The following is a 25068-nucleotide window of genomic DNA, read 5'->3' as shown; positions in this document are numbered from 1 at the left end:
GGGGGGGGGGCCCTCAGCCTCGTCGGAGGAAACGCCCACAGCCTTACTCGAGAGAGACATAGTCATCACTTCAGCTTTTCGATTTGGGGCTTGCGTCGTAAAAGGTCTACTTCTGGAAAGACGAGAGACATCCACAGATAGAGAGGCAATCAATCTCTTGCATTGTATGTATAATCTTTCTTTTCTATTGCTGAATCACTGAGCATATTGAATCGCCGGGGATACGCCAGCTCCTACTCTTGACCGCGACTCTTGTAGAGTTGCGACAGGCGAATATCAAATCAATGCAATTCATGCAGTTTCGGCTCTAGATGGGACGCCAACGATTACTGTCAAAACCCCTAAAACGCCAAAGGTGAGTAAATATGTGTATTCCTGACGTTGCGCCCGATGGCCTTTCCCGTCTAATCCTTGGTGTTGCGATCCGAATCAGCCACGACAGCATCGACGACGTCCTTGTTGAGACCTTTCCAGTTTCGCTTACCCCACAAGAACCACAGGGCCAGCGTAACGAGCTGGACAAAGGCATTGATTGGGAGGGCATAGTTCATATCTGAGCCGTTGATGGGGAGGAAGGATGGGAAGCAGAGGAAGACCATGATATATGCCGAGTAGACGACCGCAAAGACGTTGATGTAGACACCCCAGCGTCCCAGAGACCAGCCTGAGGGCTCGACCCTCCCTTTATACCGAGCCCAGATCATACAGGCGATCGCCATGAGGTAGGACTGGTACAGGCCGAGAGTGGACAGCGCCACGATGACGTTGAACGCGATGCTGCTGCCGATATTGAGGAGAGCCAGCAGCATGACAATGAAGACGGGCAACCAGACTGAGCGAACCGGGATGCGCTGCTTCGGGTCGATGTACGAGAAATAGGCCGGGAGGGCTCCGTCTCGAGACCAAGCCCAAGTCAATCGCGATGCGGACGCAATGCTGCCCAGACAGCAGGCCAGCGTGACAATCATCGACAGGCCCACCATTGCCGAGCCGGCGCTTGTGGACTGCGTGGCATTGATGCAGATGAGCAGCAGAGGATAACCCGAAGAGAGCAGGTCGTTGACATCTTCTGCGCAAAACAGGAAGACGAGCACCATCCCGTATGCAAGCGCACCATTCATGACGATACTCCAGAACATGGCTCTCGGCACTGCATGTCGCGCCTTTCGCACTTCTTCAGACATATGGACTGCTCCATCGAAACCTGCAGCCAGTTAATCAGCATCCGGAATGGATTTGTGTATGCATGTATGCAATTTACCTACGAAACCCCAGGTAGCAGTGAGCATACCGAGGTTGAATGAGACATACTCATTGTTCCAGCCGGAGAGAGCCGACTTCTCCAAGAAGACAAAATCTGCCGTATGGCGAGGGGCGAGCGTAACCAATACAGCAACGAAGACCACCCACATGATGACGTGTAAGAAACCGGAGAGCAACTCGATCCAGGGGATTGTCCAGAAAGCGTACTGATTCATCAATCCCTGGACAAGGAGTAAGGCGTAGATGATCAAGGTCACATGCCAACCGTGTGGAATGTAGGTAGGGTAGTTGGCAATGACCAGTGCCTGGATCATGAGAGCGGCAATATTAGCCACGCCAGCCAGGAGCGAGATCCAGGAGAACCAGGTGATCCAGCCTTGCATCCAGGTGATGAAGCGTCGTTGTGATGGCGGCGCGAGGTAGTGAGTCCAGTGGTACTGCGCGCCTGCAATGGGCTGTACCGAAGCCATCTCAGCCATGGATGCGACTTGACACAGCACACCTGAGATGACAACCAGGTATCCAAACGAAAGAGAGCGAGGCCCGCCATTCCAGAAGAAGTATGCGATGTTTCTACCTGCGATTAGCTTGCAGACGGAAGGCGTGCAGGGAGACATCAATCGCACGATGCAATGGCCTCCCAGGACGACATGTAACTGAGCGCGAAAAAGAAAATCTGAGCAAAGCTGAAAATTCTCTGTGGACAGGCTCAGTGTGCAGCCACATCTTTTGGGCGTGAAGAATACTCACTCGAACTCTTGTCGATGTGTTTCTGGTTCCCTCGGTCCTTTGGCCGCGATACTGCGTCGCGTGTCCTTTCCGCTCATCTTCAACGTTAACTTGTGGAGTCTTCGCCGAAAGCACTTCGTAGGATTCCATCTTCGGCGCGGACAGTCACAGGCAAGACTGAGGATTCCAAGGGAAGAGGCACCGCGAAATGAGGGAGAAGAAATGAAGAAAGGGAAGGAGTCTCAATATCAACGATCTGCAAGTGATGGCTTGCCGATGGCTCCCTGCAAAACCGTGGATAGTCCAGCCCACGCTATGGCAAGCAAGTATTCAGGGAGGCCAGAAGCGTTGGTGGAAGAAAAGCGAGGGTGATAAAGTGATAGGAAACAAACGGTCTCAATCGGTTCATGTTTCCCACAGATCACGAAAGCTCGATTGGAAGAGCGGTGGACCAATCTGGCGAAATTCCATCAATCACGCAGAGGGTGCCCAAAGAAGAACAGAGGCGAAGCGAGACAGTGCATCCCTGACTCTGGGCAGCATGAGCAGGGTGTTACAAGGACGATGGCTGCATGGCCAAATTGCTGAATCGGGTTGCCTCGCTGCTTCAAATTCGGGTACAAGCACATATTTCCCACCGCATGTACTCGTAGTTACCTAGGTATGTTCCTGTGCCTGTGGATTTCACCAAGAATGACCCCGGAAACGGCGAGCGAGCCCGTAGCAGAATGGCGACAAACAGGACGGAGGGGGAAGGTGACATGCATAGCGTGGGCTTGAGCTGCAAAACCATACAGGGTACCCATGGGGCCCAGACAAGCACGATAAGGTCACTGCCGAATAGCTCTTCGTCCAAGGCGCCATTGGCAACAAGATGCATCAGCCGAGAAGAGGTCGAACAGCAAACTCGCACGGTGGAATATGGGGCGGGCCGCTGCCATAGAACAGAGTCTTACAATGTATACTAGCAGCCAAAGTGGAGGCGGATTCTTGATCCCCGAAAGTGTCGATCACTTGTACTACTATCTTGTCCTATCTTGTCCTATACTGTATTTGGTCTGGATCAGGATGCTGCCAATGTCGGTGGTATTGCAACCCCTCATGCTTTTCCTCAATTCAATGTCGGGATTGGCTACTTGTCTATCACTTCAGTCAGGGACATGATAAGGCAAAGCTTTATCGCCGCAACTCGTATCAAACTGCTCAAACACTGCAGTTATATACGATCGTCACTGTCCATCAACAGTGATGAAAAATGGCAATCGTGTACTGGTCGAAACCCTAGTTATGCGACGAGACTTCCGCGCATTGCAATCCCACGGCTTGCAGCAACTAGGCTCTATCACAGCGCTGCCATGAACCAGATAACGTTATTAGCGCTCAGGGTCAATCCTTCCATGACTTCCCCTCAGCAGTGCCAAATGGGCCCGCTTTGTTCTGCTAGCCTCGTGCCAACAAAGCCCAAATACAACTCTGTCTTCCTTGAGATTTCTGGGCAGCGTGTCTGAACCAGAAGCATCGTCCGCTGCTGGGGGGCCATACATGATTGGTCTGCAAGCCATTTTCGCGCTCAATCCAACTGGCCAGCAATTTCTCGCCAGAAGTCTCGGTGGACTGGCCTCAAACGGACCTGGCAACAGCAGAGACAATCGACACAGCATTTCGAAACATCTGGTAATGAGTCAAGCACATTGTCAATGCTGGGAGATTGAGTTTGCCGGATGATCGCAGTGCGAGGTCACCAGTATTTCCGATCCATGGTAAAGTTTTATTGTCTGTCTGGCCCGTGAGATCCATGTGGCAACAGTGCATCAGCATCGTCGATCCCACGACATTCACAGTGTCAAATTGAGCAATACATCTGGCCTTGACTAACGTTCACAACGGTCTGCTGACAAGAGCCTTGCCTTGCAAAGTCTGTTGTGACTGGCCACCTGAGAAGCGAGTGAATCAAGGGTCGGTTGTCCCTCGATATCTTAAACAAGACGTTTCTGAGTCACTTATTGTTATGCTGAGGGAGACTCCGGGTGGATAGGCTGTCGACGAAATAAACCTCATGAACCGATAGTTACCCGTGCTGGTACCTAGGCATGTTCTCAATTGTAAAGGAATCCAGCAGGAAATAGAATGGCGGTCGCGGCGGCTCCAACTCTCCATCTCGTATGATGCACATAGCAAACATGCCAAGAACCCTTTTTGAGCCTCAATCGACGTCACGCGGCGCAGGCTTTGCGTCTCCCATTCTTTGTCCAGGTGTCATTTCCCCCTTTCATCGCGGCATTGAACAGCTTGGTAACAACGCAATCCCGAACTTGTCCTTCCTCCGTTCCTTCAACTCAATGGCCCGCCTACTCTTCACTCACTGATCCTTGTTGCCGACTCCTGCCTGCGGATTAAACCCAGTCGCCTACAGACGAACCATGTGGATTCTTCCCCTCGTGGGGTACACCGGCCTCATACTCGGGTTCGGATTCCTCACTCTCTCCATCGCCTCGGGTCTCTATTACCTCTCCGAGCTCGTAGAAGAGCACACCGTCCTCAGTGCAAAACTACTCAAGCGCCTGATTTATGTCGTGGTGATCACACAGATACTACTCTGGGTCGTCGATGGATTCCCCTGGTATCTTACCCTGTTGGGCGTGGCCAGTCACGGTGTCTACGCGACAAATCTGCGGCATTTCCCCATCGTGAAATTGTCCGATCCTTTTTTTCTGAGCAGCTGTGCCCTGGTCATCCTTAACCATTGGTTATGGTTCAGACACTTTAGCGATACAACTACAAGAGGAGGTCCATATCGGGGTGCACCACCGAGCAGCAGGCGAGATTGGTATTCGGCACCGCCCGTGTATGATCAACCAACTTTCACCGAGATTGCATCCTACTTTGGACTCTGCGTCTGGCTCGTCCCATTCGCTCTTTTCGTCAGCCTCAGTGCCGGAGAGAATGTCCTGCCAAGCATGGGATCCGAGTATGCCACGGGTGAAAGAGAGGGTGTTGGCTTCAAGAAGGGCCATAGAAGGAAGAATACAGGAATGGCAAAGGCGGCCGTTCATGCTACAAGAGACTGGGTCACAGAGACCGGTGCCGTGATGGGGTTCTGGCACGCTGACAACGTCCGGCCTGTATAGTGATAAGAGCTGGATTCGAGCTTCTACCCCGCCCAGCATTGCTCGCTGTGTTGTCAGCTCAAGCTTTGGGGACGAATGGGTTCTACAATACTCCCATGCTAAACGCCCGGCAGAGGACGGGAGGAGCTGAGCGGATTTAGCTGTCAAGTTCCATCAACTTGATCCGATGGCGTCGAGTCTTCTGGCCGAGAGACCAGTTCTGCAAGAGCTTCGCCGAGAACAATTTGCCGATGAGCAGAAGTGGCAAGGACATGAAATGAACCGGAAAGAATTACGATTTGGGCTGCTTGAAAACTGGGCAAAGCAATGTGGATGCGCGAAATTTCGAAGGACCATCTCCCGTGACAATTAGCGACCCAGCGGAGCCTAGTTGCGCACTCCCGAGGTCATCCAGAGATGTGCAGAATGGGTCACATTCCATACGGCAACACGAAGTACGGCTTCAGTGCCCAGCTCCACGTTGTCCTTTGAACTTCAACATTTGTTGAGCGCTGGTCTCCGCTATACGGGAGCTTGTCCAGGTCACCTAGTCAAACCTCTCGTGAAGAGACTGACCATCCTGTGGGACTGATGAGAGGCATTGCGGATCAAGAATTAGATCCGCCGCCGTGAAGATTGAAGCTCCATGCACCCATGGGATATGCAGAGCGGTTCGCGTTTCCATCAGGGCTGAGTGGAGTTGGAGGTACCAGATACGAGGCACCATCTGCCACTGCATGTAGGCACGCGAGAAGCTAGATGTCAAAGGATGAACATGACGATGTGAATGACGATGATGAAAAGGGGTTCGTAATACAAAACTACCTAAGCACAGATAGGGTGCTTTTCAACCGATGTGACTGATATATAATCCCCATCGCTTCTCCTAATTTTCCCTTAAAAAGAATTACCAACAAAAATTTAAAACACAAATAATTTCCTTATTTCTCCCCCTACTGAGCATTTTCCCTTCGGATCTGATTTCCAAACTTTGCTTCGACTTTGCCCCGTAGAACTCTCCCAGAGAAACCTCCCTCCTTTGAGAGATGGGGTCTGGCTCAAGAACCCGCCCCTCCGCCGACACTGACATCAGGCCAGAACCTCCTCTCGACATCCAAGATATGCTTCCACACGGCGCGGTAGACGTCGAGCCTGCGGGTGACGGCGTCCTCGCGCTCGGCCAGCAGGTCGGTCAGCTCGGCGATGTCGGCGACAAAGGCCTCGAACTCGGCCGACGTCCAGTTGGGGATGAAGGCGTCGCGGAGGGCGCCGCCGTCGAGGTCGCTCGAGTGAGTGGTGGTGGCGGTGCTGGTGCGCGCCGCTGTGCTTGGGGTTGTGGCGGACTCGGTGTCGTCGTCAGCAGCAGGATTGGTGCTGTCGTGGACGTTATTGCTTTTTTCGTGTGCGTCGTCCCGCCCGGCCGTCTCGTTATCGTTGTTGTGCAATGTGTTGACCTCGCTGCCTTCCAGTTCGGACATGACGCCTTCGGACGACTTTGTCGTCGTCGCCGTCGCTTCCTTTGTGTCTCCACAGCCCGCATCGGCGGCAGTGGTGGGCTTCTTCTTCTGCCCCATGGACTTGGCGTAGTTCCACGCGCTCAGGTATACCGTCTCGGTCGCCCAGAGCACGACCATGCCTTCGAGCAAACTCATGCTGGGGTCGGTCCAAAAGGCTCGGAACAGGTCGATATACTGCTTCGTGGCGTGCTCGGCGGTGAACATGCCATCGGCGCGGGTGGGCGCGTCCAATTCGAGGCCATACTTGGCCGCGGTGTGCTCGAAGAACTTCAACTCGGTGTGGATGTTCTGCAGGGCCCCCGTCAGACAGTTCACGATGCGCCAGCGCAGGGACGTCGATTTGTCCGTCACGTTGACGTAGGGTAGGTCGACGCGGGCGATGAGAGAGCCGATGAAGCCCATGTAGGCCTGTGCGTACAGCCGGTCTTGGGAGAGCCAGCGCGATAAAGTGTGTTTTGGAAGAGTGCCCTGCCCCGCCAGACGGAGGAAGGGATGTTCTGTTGCTTGGGCGAATTGTTGCGGGGCCGACGTCAGGAGGATGGTGGTGAGCGATGGTGGAGGCCCTGTTGCTATCGGCGGTGACGAGATGTATGGATGGCTCTGGGCGGCCAGTGGGTGAGAAAGAGGCGCGTTGTGGATGTGGCTGCTCGGATAGAAGTAGGTGGTGGTGGTGGGATTGTAGGTATGTGGACTAGCTTGTTGGACATTATTGTAGCCCTGGGGATGGGGATGGCTCCCTTGGCTCATGACTCCTGTTGTCCCCGAAGAGACGGACATCTGGTCGCTCATGGTGGATTGGCGATGAATGTATGGTCCAGGAGGGCCCTGGTGAGGGTAATAGCGGGGTGAATTGTTCCACATGGTCGGAAACTGGCTGGTATACAAGGCTGAGAGGAAGACAGCAAGGCTGCTGAATCCAAAGGGAATCGGTGCCTCGCCGAGATCAATCCGTGCTACAGCCTTGTCCTGATGTCATGAAATGCAATGCAGAGGCGAACAGGGTCCTATTCAAAAGTGTTGATCGCCGTCGCTGTGCCTTTGCTCTCCAGCGCTGAGGGACGCGCGGCACCGACAAGGGGCGCTTTGGCGAAATTCGAGAACCAGAAAACCAGAAAATGGGCGAGCAGAGGCAGATCAATAGACAGTCGTAGATCAAGTGATAAGACCCCCGGAATGATGACGGGAGTGAAATGCGTAGTATATATGAAGTCGAGATGGAGGAGGGGAACAAAGAGAAGCTCTGGCCCTGTGGGATCCCGGATGCTGTAGATGAGGAGGCGGTGGGATGACCCGGGGCTCGAAATACGAGGATTGATCTGATAGCTGTATCCAGCTCGCTTGGCCGCCCGTATCAGTCGGCTATCGGGCCTTCAGCTCGCCTCGCGTCGACGACTGACGACGTCGTGCCCCCGGATGGAGTTCTCTCGAGGACACCCGAAATTGCGGACCAAGAGCCGCGAAACAGGGCGTTTCTTTGGCGCAAGGGCGGGAAGCAAGGGTTGGAAGAGCGGGCCACCACAATCACGTACAGAAACTCGGTTGCTGAAACGTCCTCGTCCTCGTCGTTGTCCTCCTCTCTTCTCCCAAGAGGTTACAGCCTGTCTATTCTCCTCTTGCCAAAGATAGAAAGTCGTCGCCACGCTGGGCCTGCGAGAAGCAGTCCTGCAATGGTGGGGGCTAGCTCCGGCGAGCGTCGCGACGTACGAGGTACTCTTCTCTCGTTGCGATTCGCTCAGCGGGTCTCCATAAACATCCCCAGAAAAAACCCAAATGCGGTCAATCGGATATCGAAACCAGAAATGCCGCCGTTGATACGGTCAACCAAGGGTATTCGGTGGATTGGTGGACCTCTTGTCGCACCGTCCCCGCGATAAAAAGTAAATGGGAACGTCCAGCACGCGTCACTCCAGCTCTGTGCGATAGAGATTTTAAAGAGCAGAAGGAAAACGTTGGGACGCACGAAGAGCAGCCAGAGCAAGTCGGTCTTTTTGAGTTTCCTCGAGGTAAGAGGCCACCAACATCAAAATAACTCAAACGACACGCAGACGACGAGGCGAACGTCTGGTGACGTCGTCGATATACACAGCTCTGCGTTCACTCTTTGAACTCTGCGTGGTGTCATCGGAAGCCTGACCATCCATCCATCAATCAATCAATCAATCAGGAACGTTCCAGTCACCGCAAAATCCCCATCCTAGTAAACGAGGCGGACCAAAAAAAATGCCTCGAGTCTTCCTCATCACCGGCACGTCCACCGGCTTCGGTCGCGACTACGCCCAACAAGTCCTTGACCGGGGCGACATTGTGGCCGCCACAGCGCGGGACCCATCGCAGCTCTCCTTCACCAACACCACCCCGGACACATACCTAGCTCTGCGTCTCGACGTCACCGACAAATCCTCAATCAAACAAGCCTTCTCCTCCACCCTCGAGAAATTCGGCCGCATCGACGTCGTGGTCAACAACGCCGGGTACGGTCTCGCGGGCTGTTTTGAGGAATGCACCGAGGACCAAATCCGGCAGCAGATGGACATCAATTTCTTTGGGGTGTTGGATGTCACCCGTGAGGCGTTGGAGACCATGAGAGACAGGCAGGAACCACAGGGCGGGTTGATCCAGCAGATCACAAGCATTGGCGGGCAGAGGGGGGTGCCGCTTTTCAGTATCTATTGTGCGAGTAAGTGGGCGGTCGAGGGCTTCACCGAGGCGCTCAGCCATGAGGTCAAGCCTGAGTGGGGGATCAAGTTCACGCTGATCGAGCCGGGCGGGTTCAGGTACGTTATATCCTGTTGAGCGAAGCGAAACAATATCATTCGTCTTTCTTGCTGCCGTGGCATGGGATGGCCTTCTCCATTCTATATTGATACCCGTGCTAACACTCCTCCAGAACAGACTGGGCCGGTCGCTCAATGACCTTTGCTACACGCCACCCTGCCTATGACCGTACGTCTCTTACATGCATTCTCCCTCCCCCCTTCTTCATGCCCGCTCACCATCACTAATGAACTCTACAGACCTCAACGCCGAGGAACGCATGACGGCCCGGCACGGCACACAGGCGGGCGACCCCAAAAAGGGCGCAAAGGCCATGTACGAGCTGGCCATCATGCCCAACCCTCCCTTGCGGGTCGTCATCGGCACCGACGCCTACAAGGCCGTCATGAACAAGCTGGAGCAGTACGAACAGAACTACACGAAATACGCAACACTCAGCAATTCGACCGATGTGGACGGGTAACAGGCACCGCAATAAACTGGTGTGAGCCATCAAGAGCCACGGAATCAGCTTCCAAGGTTATTTTGTACGTACGGTAGATCTGGTAAGAAGGGGTCGAATACACGGTACAGCTCATGTAGAGGGCGGTAGAACTCCAGGGACATGACCAATTCCCACACCTAGTCCTTTTCCAAATAGTTGTATTCACTGCACATGTCCTCTTCTGATGCAACCCTTGCATGGCAAGCATGAATCCAGGCCACTCTTGGTTAATGGTATAAAAAACCCCGTAATGTACATATACACATTGATGTAGAATAAGTGAAACAACAAACACAATCATCTGGCCCATCATTCAATGATCTCGTTCCCACCCCGTACCTAACCGCCTTTTGCCCTTGCCCGTTTTCCGTCTCGAGCACTGAGATCATCTCGGCGCCGTCACATGGCGCTTTGCCTGTGTCGAAAGCCCCGTCCAACCCGCCGTCTTCGCTCAACGCCAAAGGCCATACCCACGGGGAGAGAGCCCAGTCTTTTGGACCTGCAATGTCCCATCGAATGGAATAAATCAAAAAAAGAGAGGGAAAAAAGATGCAACACGAGGGGTATCTGTAACATGCCCAAGCAAAATGCAAGAATCGGATAAAACCCCGGCAGCATACCCTGATGCTTTTGACTGTGCCATGTTTTTACTTTTCGTCTTCGAACTCCACGTCGAGCCCGAACAATATCTGTAACGTCATATTCACTTTTCCTTTCTCGCTGGCTGGTGAGCAAAATCGTTGTTGCTTAAGAGTGCTCTGTATCATACTGAAAGACGTTTCAAACCCGTTGCTGTTGTTGCTGTGTAGCATTGGCCAGTTGATGCTTCAACGAATTAATCTCTTCTTGCATGCCGTTGATCCGTTGCTCCAGGCTAGTCACATATGCCCATAATCGCTCCTCTTGCGCAAATATGGCTTTGGATGTGTCTCCACTGCCATGGGCGGAATGACCATGACTCGACAGACTGTTGCTGTGGGATGATAAGGGACCACTTCCACTCATGTGAGTGGGTGGCCCGCTAGGCTGCGTAGGAGGATGCGCTGGCCCACCTTGACTGGGTAGGGTATATCTTGCATCCGGCGGGTTTAGCGTGTGAGGAGGAGGCAGCTGTGGACCACCCGAAGGTACACCCAGAGAGGAACCTGAACCACCGCCGGATCGTCCGTGCGGTTGTGGGTAAAAGGTCGTGCTGGGAGAACGGTTCCTACCGATGCTACCATCACCTCCAGGGACCTGGCCACTCCTCTGCGCTTGACCAGGCGAAAGAGGTTTTGGACTCTCTGTCATTGGATTCTGCGGGTAGACGGTACCTGGAGCCGAGGGCCGCGAACTGGAGGATGACCCGGACATGGGTGGGAACGGCATCGCTGCAGATGAAGGCACGGGGGCATTGCTGGGGCCCGGACCTTGTTGGTTAAACCCAGGTCGAGGTGGAAACTGACCACTGGCGATCCCTCCAGGAGGGCGGCCCTGTATCGGAGGATATGTGCTCGGAATTCGAGACGTATGACCGGGATCGTCCAGCGTGTCGTCTCCTGAAGGTGCTTGTCGGCGGATGCCCGGTCGTTTGTCATTACCCTCTTCATCCTCTAGAGGTTCGGGTTCGCCGTACACCACGCCCTCCATTGACTCGTCCGCGTCCGCCTCTTCTTCGCCACCAAAACTGCCCATGCTGGATCTCCGTCCGGCGCAACCTCCCGGCCCTTTGTTGTGGCGGGCCAAAGCATCGCCCCGGGCAAACTTGCGGCCACATTTGGGGCAGATATGGGGTCTTTCGCCGGTGTGAAGCTTGGTGTGCCGCTTGAGGTCGTGAAGTCGGCGGAAGCGCGATGAGCAGGTCGAGCAGACGTAGGGTTTTTCTTGGCTATGCGTTAACAGATGGCTCTTCAGATTGTGATGACGAGTAAACTCGGTGGCGCAGTAGGGGCATCTGTGCTTTTTGCTGGAAGGAGATTTTGTACCTTGTCGTGTACCGGAATGAGGCAAGCTCATCCCTCGTCTAGCAGCGTTCTCCGCTACTTGTGGTTGTAAGAAGGGGGTCGGGTACGAGAGCGCCCCTGTCTTTGCGACACCGCCAGGAGAGGTAGAGCCTGCCTCTGCGTTCACGACCTGACGCACTGTGTCTTCGAGCGCAAGTGGACTGCCCACGGTGGTAGTCATACCCGAGGCGGCTGCCACGCCTTCTAGGGTTCCCAGTGTTCCACCACTCGACATACTCGTGGGACTAGTTAGCGCTGCATGGTTGTCTCCAGAAACCGAGCCTTCCAGAACAGATCCAGTCGGTTGCTGAATGTTTTCCGCCACCACAGCTAATGGTTCGCTGACTGTAGTTGCCGGATCTGAGGGAATGTCTGAGGTCGGCTCTGGAGCTTTGCTCGTCACATTCGAATTTGCGCCCATGAGCGCACTTCGGGCTTGGTGGGACGGATTTGGACTTGTTCCAGATGTCGGGGGAGGCGTAGATGAAGATGTTCTCTGTTGTTCCTCGGCGAATGCGGCGGCGGCAGTCATTAAAGGGCCTTCGAGCCTTGGTTTCTTGCCAGGTCTCGACGACTCTTCAGAGTCGGCGCGCGATCTGGCCCGGGCTTTCGAAGGAGATTGCGCTGAGCTAGGAGGTTTAACGAATGTGGGGGAGATCGGAGCAGAATCCTCTGGGGATATTTGCGGATCTGGGCTGGATTCAGCCATCAACGAGATCTAAAGTCGCAAGGGTCACCGTAGCCTACATGGGCAGTCAGCGCGCAAGTCTCTGAGTCCAACTTTGCGTGTTAGGCAATGCTGGAGTTGTAGATACTGGGAATAGGCGGTTATGGACTATTCATAGGCCATAGTGGAGGAATAAAGGGATTCGCGAGACGATTACAGATGTTTGAGGGTGGCGTACCTTTTGCAGGGCGCATAGGTTGAGCGGTGCTGGGCTTCCCGAGCTGGAAAAAAAAGTAGGCTGAGTACGAGGCAGTTTTCAGCCTCACGGCAGAGCAGGATGTCTTATTGCACAGATTGACAAATCGGCCAACGGACGCCGACGAACCTCTTTCTCTTTTTTTCTCCTATCTCTTAGACACCCTGCAGAAAGCGATGCGCAGCATGTTATGGAGGCGCAGTGCCTGGGGTTGGCCAGTTTCTCGGCGGTTTCGGCAGGTTCAAACTGCGGACTGGATTCTGAAGCGAGACTGAGGTGTTCTGAAAAATATGTACTTTTATGCGTTCCGGGAAACGGACAGCTTCAACCTCAGTTCAATGAGTGGATTCGACTGAGCTTCAAGGGATCAAGTGATGAAGAGAACGAAAGTGCGAAATGGCGAAAGGAGCAGGATGTCGGGTTTCCACGGTGAGGGGAAGTGGTTGAGAAATTGCGCGCCACTGAATACAACAGGAATATGGCCTGGGGATCTGCGCAGAAGAGGTCGCTCTGGATTTTCGTAGCTGCTGAAGTCGTGTACGGGATAGGACGAAGGGAAGGACTGAAGCGACGAGGGCGGCGGAATAACTGGTAGGCAGGTACTTGCTTGGCTGGAGCGAGGTGAGCGCTGTAAATGCTTCGGAATGGTTGGCGGTAGGTGGGATCTCAACAGGATAGCCGACTTGAAATGACGAGGATCTTTGACTGTTTGGTTGACTGCAATCTGATGAATCGCGATTAGGAGCGGGGGTCAAATTTCGAGAATGTGAGCGGCTCTTTGGATGGAGGTTGACTCGATGTCAAGTTCGTCAGATCGTCGGGTCCTCGTACAGCAAAAAGATTTTTTTACTTTTGGCCGTAATGGTTTTCTATGGCAAACGGCTCGCGACCAGCCGAGTGGGAGAAGAAAGGAAAGATGAGTGACGGGTTTCGTATGGTTGTGAACCGGCCCAGTGGTTGAGGGCTACGGGTGATGGAGGTGGTGACGGTATTCGAGTGGAGCAGCAGCGAGGAGAGGTCGAGTGGCTCAGGCAGGCAGGCCCGTGCTGAACGAACTAATAATAAAGGGTCCTGCTCTTGGGTACACCCTGGCTGGTGGATTCTGCTTGGGATGGGCTTGCGCTTCAAGTTTGGCTTGTGGGACTTGGCTGGGCTTGACTTGTTCCAAAGGATGCTCCAGAGCCAGTGTGTTGTCTGGTTCGACGGAATGAAGAGGAGGATGGAGAGCAGATGGTGATGAAAGAGGAAAAGAGGCGCAGGCAAACCGAATCGTGGAACGTAAGTGGGATCGGAGACTGGGGGAGAAAAAGAGGCAGGTTCAAGAGACCCTGGCAGCTAAGAGCTGCAGGAAGCTGGACGTGGATTCGTTTTAACTTGTCTCTCTTTAGCCGGGGTGGCCACAAGCGGCTCGAAGATCGCAACGGCAAAAGATAAACAGGTGGCGTCAGGGCGAGGAGAGGGAGGATGAGGAGGAGTGCTGCCCGTAACACCACCCCTGTGTCGCTTAGGTCTTTGAGCCACTGATTTACGGTGGGATCTTTTGATTGACTTTCGACGGTTTAGATGTGGCAGATGAGAGGAGAAGATCAGCCAACAAGTTGGGAGATGGAAAGGTATGATTCGTGAGTAGGAGAATTGATGGGATTGATTGACAAACGTCCATGCGAAGACCAAGTGTGGCAGAAGGTGGCAGAGTGGCAGTGTTGAGGAGCTTGCAGCCAGCACCAACCAGTGACGCTGCCCTATGACGCGCCTCGGCCCCAGCGCCCCAGGGCTCCAGGAACGGGCGCCCGCTGCAGGTTCGAGGGTGGTTCAGTCATGAGGCTAGTGACGCCTGTTCGTTTTGGGGCCAGCCGCGACAACTTGCCTACAGCATAAGTACCTACCGAGCTACCTAGCTCGCTAGGTACTTCCACTGCCTATAAAGTCTGCCTAGAGATTCTGGTTCGTGAGCCTCAGGCGCTGGGGGCAACTACCCTCGCTACGTGCGCACCTATTATTCGTACGTACCTGTTTCAAGCTTCAGCTCCGTCCATCTCTCCAATTTTCTTGCTGCCACATCGTCCATTCTCTCGTCTTGCCGGCGAGCCGATTGACATACATCCCTCCTTGGATCCCAGCTCCCGAATGACGCCATGGCATCGGTGGCTGCTGGTGGCTGGTAAAGAGCCCAGCCAGCCAGCGTAGCGCCTTTGGCTCTGGCACCAGCTGGTGCTTCGTGCACCAATCGTCCTCTTCCAGCTCCGACCAACCTCGCCTATGGCAATCCACCAGCACCACCACCACTTAGCTCTTGGACCTTTGTGAACTCTCGCAGCCAAACGTCACACGCTCTTGGACTCTGTTGGTTGGAGCTCTGCTCTGCTCCATTTCTGCTTCGAATGGTCTCTCCCAAATCGTCAAAGTGCCGTCCTGTTTCGGTCAGGTTGTCGACTAACTCCATAAATCCTCAGTCTTCGTTGGCCATAGTGGCGTGCACTACGCCGGAAAAAGGCTGCCCCATGCCTCAAGACTGAAACAAACGTGAGGACAAGGCTTTTCAGGTACCGCCTACGAGTCATGGCTGGTCTGTGGCTGACATTCTAACGCTGAGCTGGCGCCCAGGCACTCAGTCTCACGAAAAATTCTCCGATCCTTCCCTCCCTTCTAGTTATGATCATCACTGCCTTCTTAGCCGGACGAACCCACTGATCACTTACAGGTAATCTTGTCCATTACGAGTACGCAGGTGGGTTCAAGGTTGGTTGTCATGCGACAACACAGATACTGAAAGACACACATGACGCGAAGAAGCAAGCGCGAACACCAGATTCGTCCGGAGGATGAGGCTGTTTACTTTCTTTCAGACGTCAGACACCCGCTGGTCTCGGGCTGCTTTCTTGGGCCGCCTCTCAAAGGCAGTACCGACCGAATCCTTCATGGCCAGCATGGGCCTCTATCTCCTCAGAAGGGTATTGTTGTTCAGTATACCTACCCTATGCTCGGTGAGACACCTTCAAGACCAGCCAACGCGACCGCAGCCCATGTCATGGAGTGCTCTTCGTAGGTATGCAGGCTCGTGGGGCTTGACCTCCCATTGAGTGAGTCTGTGTGCCTAACTAGCGAGCGGAACAGGGAATATCCCCGCCGTATCCGCAGTCATTCTTCCCTGGTCTTGTGGCTTGTTAGCTCACGAGTCTCCAACCTCCCCATGCTCCCTAGCATCTGCGCCACTGGAAGCTGCCGGTTTCATCTAAAGCCCGAACTCGCCGATTACCCCAAGGCACCGGCACCAAACTCGTCACCTAGATTTAACAAGTGCATTGCCCAACAAACTTGGGAACATAAACAACGTTTTGGCAGTCACTGCAGATCCCTAATCAGACACGGCCCCTATTGCCGTACTATCCTATCGCAATGAACTCGCAGATGTTCTAATGCTCAGCCTAACTTCTAAGGCTATTATGTCAGACATGTCGTTTGGCAAAAGGCAAGCGACCCACCGAGGCCACGTCTGTCCCACAGCACGCCCAAATCCTTCAAATTGTTCTTTCTGTCCAGAAACGGCAGATGCGCCGGTCTTGGTCCACTCTTCTCTGGTCTTGTTGGTCGAGACTCTTCTGCGAGGGTTCCATTGATGCAACTGTGCCCGTCGCTTCGAAACCTCTGTAAGGCTAGACTGGCTGTGTTGAGAAGATGAGATCCGAGATACGTTTTCTGTCTTGGGCCACTTCGGAGAGTTGTGTCAATCCATGGACTCTGGGTGCCGCACTGTCGAACTCTCTGAAACGGGAGCATATCAGTTTGCTGTCCATGGCGTGATCCGATCTCCAACCTTGATGCTAACAGACGGCCAACGAGACAAATCCTCCGTCATGCCGCCCGGCTTCAGACACATGTGCATGCCAAACCAAACTCGGCCTTCCCTTCGCCTTGTCTTGGCCAAGGTACTGAAAGGCTCTTGCCTCCTTTGTGCGCTGTTCTGGTCCACGCAAACCATTTGACATCGTTGGCAGGGCCCCAGGACTTCAAAAGCGTTCGCGGGATTGTCTCCAATTTGTACTCCCGTCCACTCATCCTCGATGTATGGCGTTTCCATTTGCCCTCCTTCAAGTTCCTCGGCCATGACGACGTTCCCACGGAAAGAGTCAGCTGTGACAGCCCTGCCAACGCCCCCATTCTGCTTGATTTGCTCATTGAGACGATTCACGCTGGAACGAGAAACAAGCAAGATGGGGCTTTCGTTGGACAAAGCGATTGATTTTCCCACCTCGGTGGCTTGTTTTCCACGATGCCCACCAGGTACTCGCACTTTTGCCTGTCTGACGGTGCCGTCATTTGGAAACCTCGCGAGCGTACAGGGCACCCCTAACGCTTCGGTGAAGAATTTCACCACTTCGGGAGAAGTGTAGACATGAACTTGGACATTCTCGCCACATACATTGGATGATTTGTTGGTTGTGCGTTCGCATTTAGTAATGGTGCCGGCGCGTATAGGGTCCGAGTCCAAACTGAGGTCGAGCGTCTTCTTGTTCTGCGAAGACTCGGGGACGAACGAGACCCGAAGGACGCTCCGTTGCAGGTCGATCTCCGGCCGAACGAGTGCCATCCTCGGGAAGCGCTTCTGGCTCAGCGCAACGTTGGTGCCCTCATGGACCAGACACCACTCTCGATCCCACGCAAGGCCTTTTGGTCCCACTTCCCACAGCATATCGCAGGGGACTCTATATGCTGCACAACTTTTGATGGGGAAGACCGACAGGCTCTCTACCACAAAGCCTTGTAGCCTCGGAGTTGGGCCAAGCACTGATGGCTGTCTTTCTGGCTGTATCGCTCTGCCGCGGTCGACGTAAAACTCTTTGATAAATTCGACAAAGGTCGCCACATCCCTCATGTTGCTCATTGCCCCCAGACTCAGCCGGATCGCACCCGTGGGTTTGCCGTTTATAATGTCGTTCTCGTCTCCACACCGTTGGCCCTCGGCATAATTCTGCCGCAACTCGTCGGGTGAAAGACCCAGGTCGCGTGCGATGCCGCCGGGATTGCAGAGACCGCCTGTCCTGAATTGGATGTTCTTGACGATGCCGAGTTTCTCCACCTCCGAGCTGCTGATGTATCGCCCCCGGCTGTCTTTCAGATTGAACGCAATCGTCGGTCCTTGTTGTGCGGAAGAAGAAACCACATGCTTATGCTCATCGTCGGAGTAGATGACGCAGACCTTGCTCCCGTTGGATGCATGGCGGAGGGTGCGGAGCTGGTCTCGGAGCGTAGAAGCCAGGAAATTCACGTGCTTCGAAACATTCTCCATCGACCCGTACAGACTCCGATGGACGTCCAGAGCCGTCTGCAATGCAAGGATGCTGTGGAAAGCCACAGTGCCGTCCTCGAGACTGCTGTGCAACGAGGGGGACGTTTTCTTCGCGTGCCAGTTGCTTTCGCCTTCGCCCAGCATCGCGACCGAGTCTACCGTTCCTCCGCCAAAATACCTCCGTCGTCGGAGGATAGTATCGCCGCCTGAGGACCTGCGCACGATCAGAGCCCCCAGATCCGGAAAGCCGAAAATCTTGTAGAAGCTCAATGCGGTAAAGTCGGGTGCAGTTGTGTCATTTGAAAAGTCGAGCGGAGCTGTTGATACCAGGGCGGCAGCATCGAGAAGTGTATAAATGTGTTGGCCAGAAATCTGGGTGGCGTCACGTATCCTTTGAATCCATTCCAGTGGTAGCCGGCGGCCTGTCATATTTGATTGAGCGGGATAGGCAAAAAGGGATAGATCGTCTTTGACGGTTGATGGTTGATTTTCCAACCCTTCCAGCCACGCGTCCACTTCTCCGTCATTGCTGTAGCAGGCCGTTTCCCCTGTCGCCAGTTCCCTCACGCCGACAAGACTGGTATGAGACTCTGAATGATAATAATAATTGAAACCGGATTCATGGTCTCGGAAGGCATCTCCGACAAGCTTGATGGCAGCCGTCGCATTGGGAACGAAAACCAAGTCGAATTTGTCCGGGTCAGCATTGAAGAAGCGCAAGACCGAGAGACGAGCGTCGTCAATTCGACGAGAAGATAACTGCGACGACGCTGAGGCGGAATGTGGATTGCCGAACAAGTTCCCCGTGAGGTCCTCGGCGTATTTCTGGATCAAGGACTTTGCGTATAGTGTAGTCCCCGCGTGATCGAGATAAGTCGTGTCCTTCAGCTGAGGGTATTCTGCCTCTCTGATGTCGTCAATGTTGGTGATGTAGCCCGTTTCCGGGTCAATTTCCGCCACAACTTGCGTCCCTTCTCGTGAAGAGGAAGCCGCGTTGACGCCGTCTGTCATCATGGTGGCCATGGCTGAAATACCTGCCGATCTCGACGGGCTGATGTCGGCGTGGTTGCACCGCCCATTGATCTCCAGAGAAGACAGAATGAGTGTTGGATATATCAATTCTGATCCTCAGAGATGGGCGAGGCAGTCAAAGTCAGGAAAAGAAACTGTGGATGTACGAGTACGAGATGGAGTGGTCAGAGGTGGGGGATGATGAGAGGCGAAAGGGACAAAGAGGAATTCGAGCTTCGGCCTTCTCCGATGACCGAGAATCCTGTCGTCTGATTGGTGCGGAGGCCCGCTGTTATCTCCTCTCAAATGTGTCGCTTTTTCCCTATTGCTGGCAAAACGAGTAGCATGTAAGAGAAGTCATACATCGACTCAAGTCAGCGTCAGCCAGGATGAACTCTATACAGCCGTCGACCGCGGTGGAAAGCTGATGGGAGATTGCAGGTAACGGCGGTATGCTTGGCTCAAACCCTTTCTGGGTCTCGTTGTTTGACCACCTTGTTTGAAAATACTGAGCAGAAGTTGCTTGGGATTTCCGACGTCGTTAGGTGGATTTGGTAAAGACATGGCCAGCCCCGGGTTCAAAGCAGCAAGCTCATTGCAGCCAGCCCATGCTGTGTCGTCGCCAGCAGAGCCCAGATGCCGCATTGACCTCGGATTCGGGAAGTGAATGACCTTACCGCGATGAAGAAGATGGTGCCTGAGAGGGGAGATTCTCTTCTGTGCCCTGCGCTCAGAATGATGGCACCGGTCTACTCTGCTTGGTCAGGGACAGTACCTGGATGAGGCACGCCTCGGAATCGCGCCCAAGACAAGGCTGGACAGGCTGGGCTAGTCCAAATATGGATATGAGGCTGAGCTTTCCCGAATTCATCATTTCGACTTCCACCTCCAAGTCACTCCTTTCCTTTCATATTGACTCAGCTCGATATTCCTCCCACCTGTTCCCTTCTTCTACCGAGTCTCCGCGAAATATAATGACAAAATACACGGCGCGTATGGGTTTCAAGCCATCAGGATCATCAGTACGCGGCATTTCGAGATCCTCCTCCGCCGACACTATCCGCTTCCAGCACGGAGCCCGAGCAAGCACTCCTTGGCTCGCATTTTACCCTGCTTGGCTCGAACAATGAGGCTAAACGGTCCTTTCCTCGACCTCTTCATCTCATGCCCAGTTGATACAGCCAGAAAGCACGCAGGTCTATGATCTGCCGCTCTTATGTCCTGGGTTGAAGATTGAGAAAAAGTGGCTTGAAGCTCCTGGGCCCCATTGGCTGTCATCCGACCGCACTGTGAGCCAAGGACTTTCGGGCCAACTGTCGACCTTTGCAAAGGCTCCCGTGCGAGGCTCTCTGCTGTGGATGTAACCAAGATCATTGGTCATGATTGACGATCGACGACCGCTGCAGTGTCCGAACCTCCGCGACCGACCCCAGATTCCCAACTCTCCACCTTGCAGGTCTCCACTCTCCAGGCGCATTTTCTCCAGCTGGTCGTCTCGTGCCATTACCAGGTATTGCTGTATTTCTCCGGGCCTCCAACTCGGGTGATATAGGTTGCAAGCGAGGATAACTTCGCCTTCATCACGTCGTGACCGGGGCAGTTCCTTGGGCTTGGCCTCCAAAGGATGAGGATAAGAAGAGCTAGGCTTTCCCTCGGCCACCTTGGGGGGAAGGTCGTTCTGTTCTTACTGTCAGCTTCGTTGAGGCTAACGTCGTGCCCATCATGGATGCTACCAAGATATTCAAGTCGTCACCTGTGTCTCTGCATACCGCAGCCTCTGCTCTGGAGCACAGAGTCAATGGCTGGACGGACGGGCATCGAGTGGAAGCTTCCAACATGGCAGAATCTTCATTTCTTATGTTTTCATTTTGATGTGGAACTATTTCGACTCGCGAGAGAGAAATGCTGTACACTTTCCTGTCCCACATACGCCTCCCCCAATATCGTCATCAGTGTCCTCATGAACAGCGTCGCCTGAGCGTCCAAGTAATCCACCTGCAAAATCAGCCCGCTGTGTCGCTCATACAATAAAGTTCAAGTCACCCAAGCGGCCGAATGCTTTGCGGCCTATATTTTGCAACAAATAAAGGAAATTCGTGAGATTTAGCTTTGGAGTCGGTCCACCTCTTGTAGTCGCACCCATCGCTATCCACTGCACAGGGGGTGGAATCTATTCATTCCACTTAAACGACGTATCGGTGGCGGCTGCTGCTCCTCCTCGATCCAGAACGAGAGTGACCTCGTCGGCTGCTGTGTCGCGACCTCCTGACCTCCTTGGTAACAACCACCCTCTCATGCCGGTGGAGGAAGAGAGCCAGAATGAAGGTGAAGAAGAAGAGGATGGTGTTCATTATCCCCAAGGCCCAGGAAGCCTTCAGCAATGCACAGTTCTTGTTGAGATGTAGCGCCCAATGCGAGCCGCTGTTTAGACCGTAATAGCCAAAGGGACCGAGATTGATGAAGATGGATCCGAAGGTGAAGTTGGAGCAATTGGCATCGTCGATGCCTCGGAGTTCGACATCGGCGGCAATGAAGGCGCCCACGAAGAGGAGATCGACGAATGCGACGAAGATGGCAGATCGGCGGGTCGAGCCGAGACGGAGGAGGGTCACCAGGGCCCAAGCGCAGGCGAGGATGGAGACAATGAACAAGGTCAGGATGAAGGAGGGAGTGAGTTGGTTGTTGTCATTGAAGCCATTGACAAACCATGCCTGGGGTTCTTTTGTCAGTTTGGATTCTAGATACCCGGGAGGAAAGATATGGTCGTACCAGCATGCCAATGACAGGAATTAATGTGACAATCTCCACGAATCTCCAGAAACAGAACAGTAGCCCGCCGAGCATCTTGTCTTGCAGTGGTGTGCCTAGGTATTAGATCAAAACCTGACGTCGTAGATGGTGGTCGACTGTGCGACGGTGAGGACGTTGTTCCTTTGATCGTGCCTTGGTCACTCGGATGTCCAATGGGTGCGGGGTCACAAGTCCTCCAAAGGATGCGATTCGCGCAAAAGCAGGATCCGTGGGAAGATATTTCCAGCTCCGGATAGAATATACACAGAATGCAAAAGAGGAGCTTTGGAGAAATAAGAGAGGATACCGAGTAGTTGGGATGAGAAAGAGGAGGCTGGGGTGAGTAGTCGAGTAGAAGGTCAATGAGGGTGTCTGGTGGTGAAGGCCATTAGGCGGGCGTCCTTTATCACTCCAACTCCACAAGGAGCAGAATGGCAGTGGCTGGGCACCTGCGACACCCACTGGGTGCCACTGGGTGCCACTGGGCATTGGGCAGAAGCCACCTGGGCACTAATTAACATCGTCATCGCACATGCGAGTCCACAGGCACCTGCCACCATTGCCCACCAACTGAGATGGAGTTCGGCAACTCACTTCCTGGTAACCTTCCCATCCGACTACGATTGGTGCCATTCTTCCTCTGCGGCAACTGTCTTCTTGCTAGCTTCTTCCCGCTTTCTCATGATTTCTTGTTCTGGGATGCCGCAAATCTGGGAACGGAGCCTGGACCAACAGACTCCCATCCCGACCTGATCGACACTTATCAGACCAATGTCTATCTCAAGTCGTGTATTCGTTTGTCGGCGTCAATGACAACATCTCCTGCTTGCAACTTCGAATCGTGCATGATGGCCCAATATCCCCTCCATTGTCCACCTCTTCTTGCCTTTCCCGCATCCATGCGTGCCAGTCCACTCGATCCTTGCATATTTTCATCCTGATCAGACCGCTGGAATTGGGGGCATCGTAAAAATCCGTGAAGTCCAGTCACAAAAATGGCGAGGGAGTCGAAAGAGGCAGACAGTGATCAACAGCATAGTGAACTTCCCACCGCCAGCGAGGTGCTCGCAAACCCCTCTGATCAAGAGGCCTTGGAGCTAGGCCTGCAGCTGAGAGCAACAACCACAAGCCAGTCCACCTCAAAGGCGTACCGATGGTGGAAGAGACACATCTCTATGAGCGTCCCTCACGTTACCTGCCGTGACCACTTGGGTAAGGATATGTGCTTGATGCGACCGCCGAGATCACTCCGTCTTCCATCACTTCTCCGACTTTCACAACTAACCCACTCGTAACAGCAAACGAAAGGACCTTCCTTGGGTATCTGCGAACAGCTCAGGCATTTGCCATGGTGGGTGTGGTTATTGCCCAGGTCTTCCGATTAAACCACAGCCTCCATCCGAATCCGCACTTGGGCTTCTTCGTGGTCGGTGTGCCACTATCTTGCGTTTGTCATGGCTCGGCCATTCTTATATCTGGTCTTGGAGCCTTCCGATTTATCCGCTATCAAAAGGCCATGGCTCGTGGTTATGCTCTATCCGGCGGGTGGGAGATGACGTGTATCGGGATGCTGACCACTCTTGTAGGTACTACTATCGATACTTAGGTGCGTTCCTGCCCTACTAACGTGGCCCAGGTTCTTATCAGCATCTTTCTCCTGACGTTGATCATAAGCGTCGACCAAGATTGATTGATATCAGGATTATGATTTGTGCTCTATTCGGAAATCCCGCCTAAAGATTCCGCATGATGCCGAGAAGGTCAGAATGGTTTGCAGTGGTCTAGGAGAGAGGTACCATCCGGTAAGGGTTTCCGCCACAGAGCTTGCAGGGCATTCGACGCCGGAACCACAAAGACCTACTTGGTGTCTCTTTAGAGCTGTGGCTCCTTTCCGAATCGTGCGTATATTTGCAATGGCGGCCGCGGAAGCACGGACTCAGGGCTATTGATCTCTCTACAAATCACAGCGCTCGCTTCCTCAACCACTGAACTATGCGGCCGCGGAAGACCCCAACGGCTACACAGCACGTCAACTGAAAGGGACTGCGGCAGCACGGCGCGTGACCATCGCTTCACAAAAGGCCACTTGACATCCCTCCGATGTGGATGCGATACAGAGTTTGTGGTAATAACATGCATAAGTGGGCTTTTTGCCTAGCTCTATGGCTGAGGATCCAAATTCCACACCCCCAGGCCAATGTGCTTTGAGAACCAAGCGGATGAATGGGAACTAGATGCCCACTCACGCCAGATGGAGCAACTGCAACCCTAATAGAGCGAACATGTTCGTTTATGTCTATCAGGTGCACCCTCTATGATGCTGGGGAAGATGGAACTAACGATGTCTACCCATGTTCCAGAGCGCAAAATCTCCGGAAAAGTATTTGGAGGTCACTGCTATCACCCTGATCACGCTCTATCAACGTCCTTATGGAACAAGGATCGAAACCCATCACCTCTTCCGCTTTGGTCCAGGAACCTTGGACCCTCTACTGGACTATATCCACTTCTCCCATCGACCGAGTCTGCCTTGTTATCAGCAAAATCCTGGCGTTTTGGAAGGGTGGTTCAGGAAGCGGTCGCTGAGGCGTTCTGCGCGGGCTCTGCCTCCAGGCATCGGCAACCAAGAGATGGCCAGGCAATATCAGCTGCAACCGCAAACTTGACCCATTAACTCCATGCACCTGGACTTGTCAACGACCACTTCCGGGCATAAGCCACCTCGCTAATCCTCTCAGCGGCCTTGCGGCACACCGGTCTCTGTCCAATGGGTGTCGCACTGAAGCGCCGGGCACGGTCGTCACGTGACTCCATCGCCCTCCTGGGTCCATGTCCCTTGCCTCCGCTATTGGGTACCTTTGCATTCCCAATCGTGTACCCTCGGTCGATGGTGGACAATAAGTACACTAGAGCAGCTTTGAAGGTTTGTCGGTGGCCCGGAGTGTGGTAAGTGGACTTGCTGGTGGGTTGGACAGACCAAAAGGTTTGCCTTTCTCCATGGCGGAGCATCAAGATGCTGCGTCTAGACGTACAGTATCCCAACGTCATTTGTGTTCGTCTATGAATGGCAGTGCTTTGGCTCTTATCATCAAGGCAATAGTTCAGCAGTTACTAATGACCTCTGAACCCTTGTGTGACCTGCCGGTCCATCCATTTGCCCTGCATCGCCCAATGCGAACATCATCATATATGGGCCAGGC

At 53.7% G+C, this 25068-nt stretch overlaps 8 protein-coding genes across 8 annotated transcripts; 3 read left to right on the top strand and 5 right to left on the bottom strand.

Annotated features, from left to right (window-relative positions):
* Positions 1–404: 404 nt before the first annotated feature.
* Positions 405–2142, bottom strand: Z520_06571 (uncharacterized protein; the record flags this gene model as incomplete). Its single annotated transcript, XM_016777071.1, has 4 exons — positions 405–1204; positions 1262–1836; positions 1890–1960; positions 2014–2142. The coding sequence occupies 4 exons, from the start codon at positions 2140–2142 to the stop codon at positions 405–407; spliced, it is 1575 nt and encodes a 524-aa protein (XP_016631916.1).
* A 2270-nt stretch (positions 2143–4412) lies between these two features.
* Positions 4413–5120, top strand: Z520_06570 (uncharacterized protein; the record flags this gene model as incomplete). Its single annotated transcript, XM_016777070.1, has 1 exon — positions 4413–5120. The coding sequence occupies one exon, from the start codon at positions 4413–4415 to the stop codon at positions 5118–5120; it is 708 nt and encodes a 235-aa protein (XP_016631915.1).
* Positions 5121–6157: 1037 nt separating this feature from the next.
* Z520_06569 (uncharacterized protein) lies at positions 6158–7405 on the bottom strand (the record flags this gene model as incomplete). The annotated part of the gene is made up of 1 exon (XM_016777069.1): positions 6158–7405. The coding sequence occupies one exon, from the start codon at positions 7403–7405 to the stop codon at positions 6158–6160; it is 1248 nt and encodes a 415-aa protein (XP_016631914.1).
* A 1431-nt stretch (positions 7406–8836) lies between these two features.
* Positions 8837–9854, top strand: Z520_06568 (uncharacterized protein; the record flags this gene model as incomplete). The annotated part of the gene is made up of 3 exons (XM_016777068.1): positions 8837–9390; positions 9504–9559; positions 9631–9854. 3 exons carry the CDS (start codon positions 8837–8839, stop codon positions 9852–9854), a joined length of 834 nt encoding a protein of 277 aa, XP_016631913.1.
* An 801-nt stretch (positions 9855–10655) lies between these two features.
* On the bottom strand, positions 10656–12566 carry Z520_06567 (uncharacterized protein; the record flags this gene model as incomplete). The annotated part of the gene is made up of 1 exon (XM_016777067.1): positions 10656–12566. The coding sequence occupies one exon, from the start codon at positions 12564–12566 to the stop codon at positions 10656–10658; it is 1911 nt and encodes a 636-aa protein (XP_016631912.1).
* Positions 12567–16558: 3992 nt separating this feature from the next.
* Positions 16559–19090, bottom strand: Z520_06566 (uncharacterized protein; the record flags this gene model as incomplete). Its single annotated transcript, XM_016777066.1, has 1 exon — positions 16559–19090. One exon carries the CDS (start codon positions 19088–19090, stop codon positions 16559–16561), a length of 2532 nt encoding a protein of 843 aa, XP_016631911.1.
* Positions 19091–21261: 2171 nt separating this feature from the next.
* Positions 21262–21922, bottom strand: Z520_06565 (uncharacterized protein; the record flags this gene model as incomplete). The annotated part of the gene is made up of 2 exons (XM_016777065.1): positions 21262–21789; positions 21848–21922. 2 exons carry the CDS (start codon positions 21920–21922, stop codon positions 21262–21264), a joined length of 603 nt encoding a protein of 200 aa, XP_016631910.1.
* Positions 21923–22863: 941 nt separating this feature from the next.
* On the top strand, positions 22864–23558 carry Z520_06564 (uncharacterized protein; the record flags this gene model as incomplete). The annotated part of the gene is made up of 3 exons (XM_016777064.1): positions 22864–23080; positions 23167–23450; positions 23505–23558. 3 exons carry the CDS (start codon positions 22864–22866, stop codon positions 23556–23558), a joined length of 555 nt encoding a protein of 184 aa, XP_016631909.1.
* Between the last annotated feature and the right edge of the window lie 1510 nt (positions 23559–25068).

This window comes from Fonsecaea multimorphosa (genome assembly GCF_000836435.1).
Source record: "Fonsecaea multimorphosa CBS 102226 unplaced genomic scaffold supercont1.12, whole genome shotgun sequence".
Classification (NCBI taxonomy): domain Eukaryota; kingdom Fungi; phylum Ascomycota; class Eurotiomycetes; order Chaetothyriales; family Herpotrichiellaceae; genus Fonsecaea; species Fonsecaea multimorphosa.
This window is presented reverse-complemented; position numbering and strand designations above follow the sequence as displayed.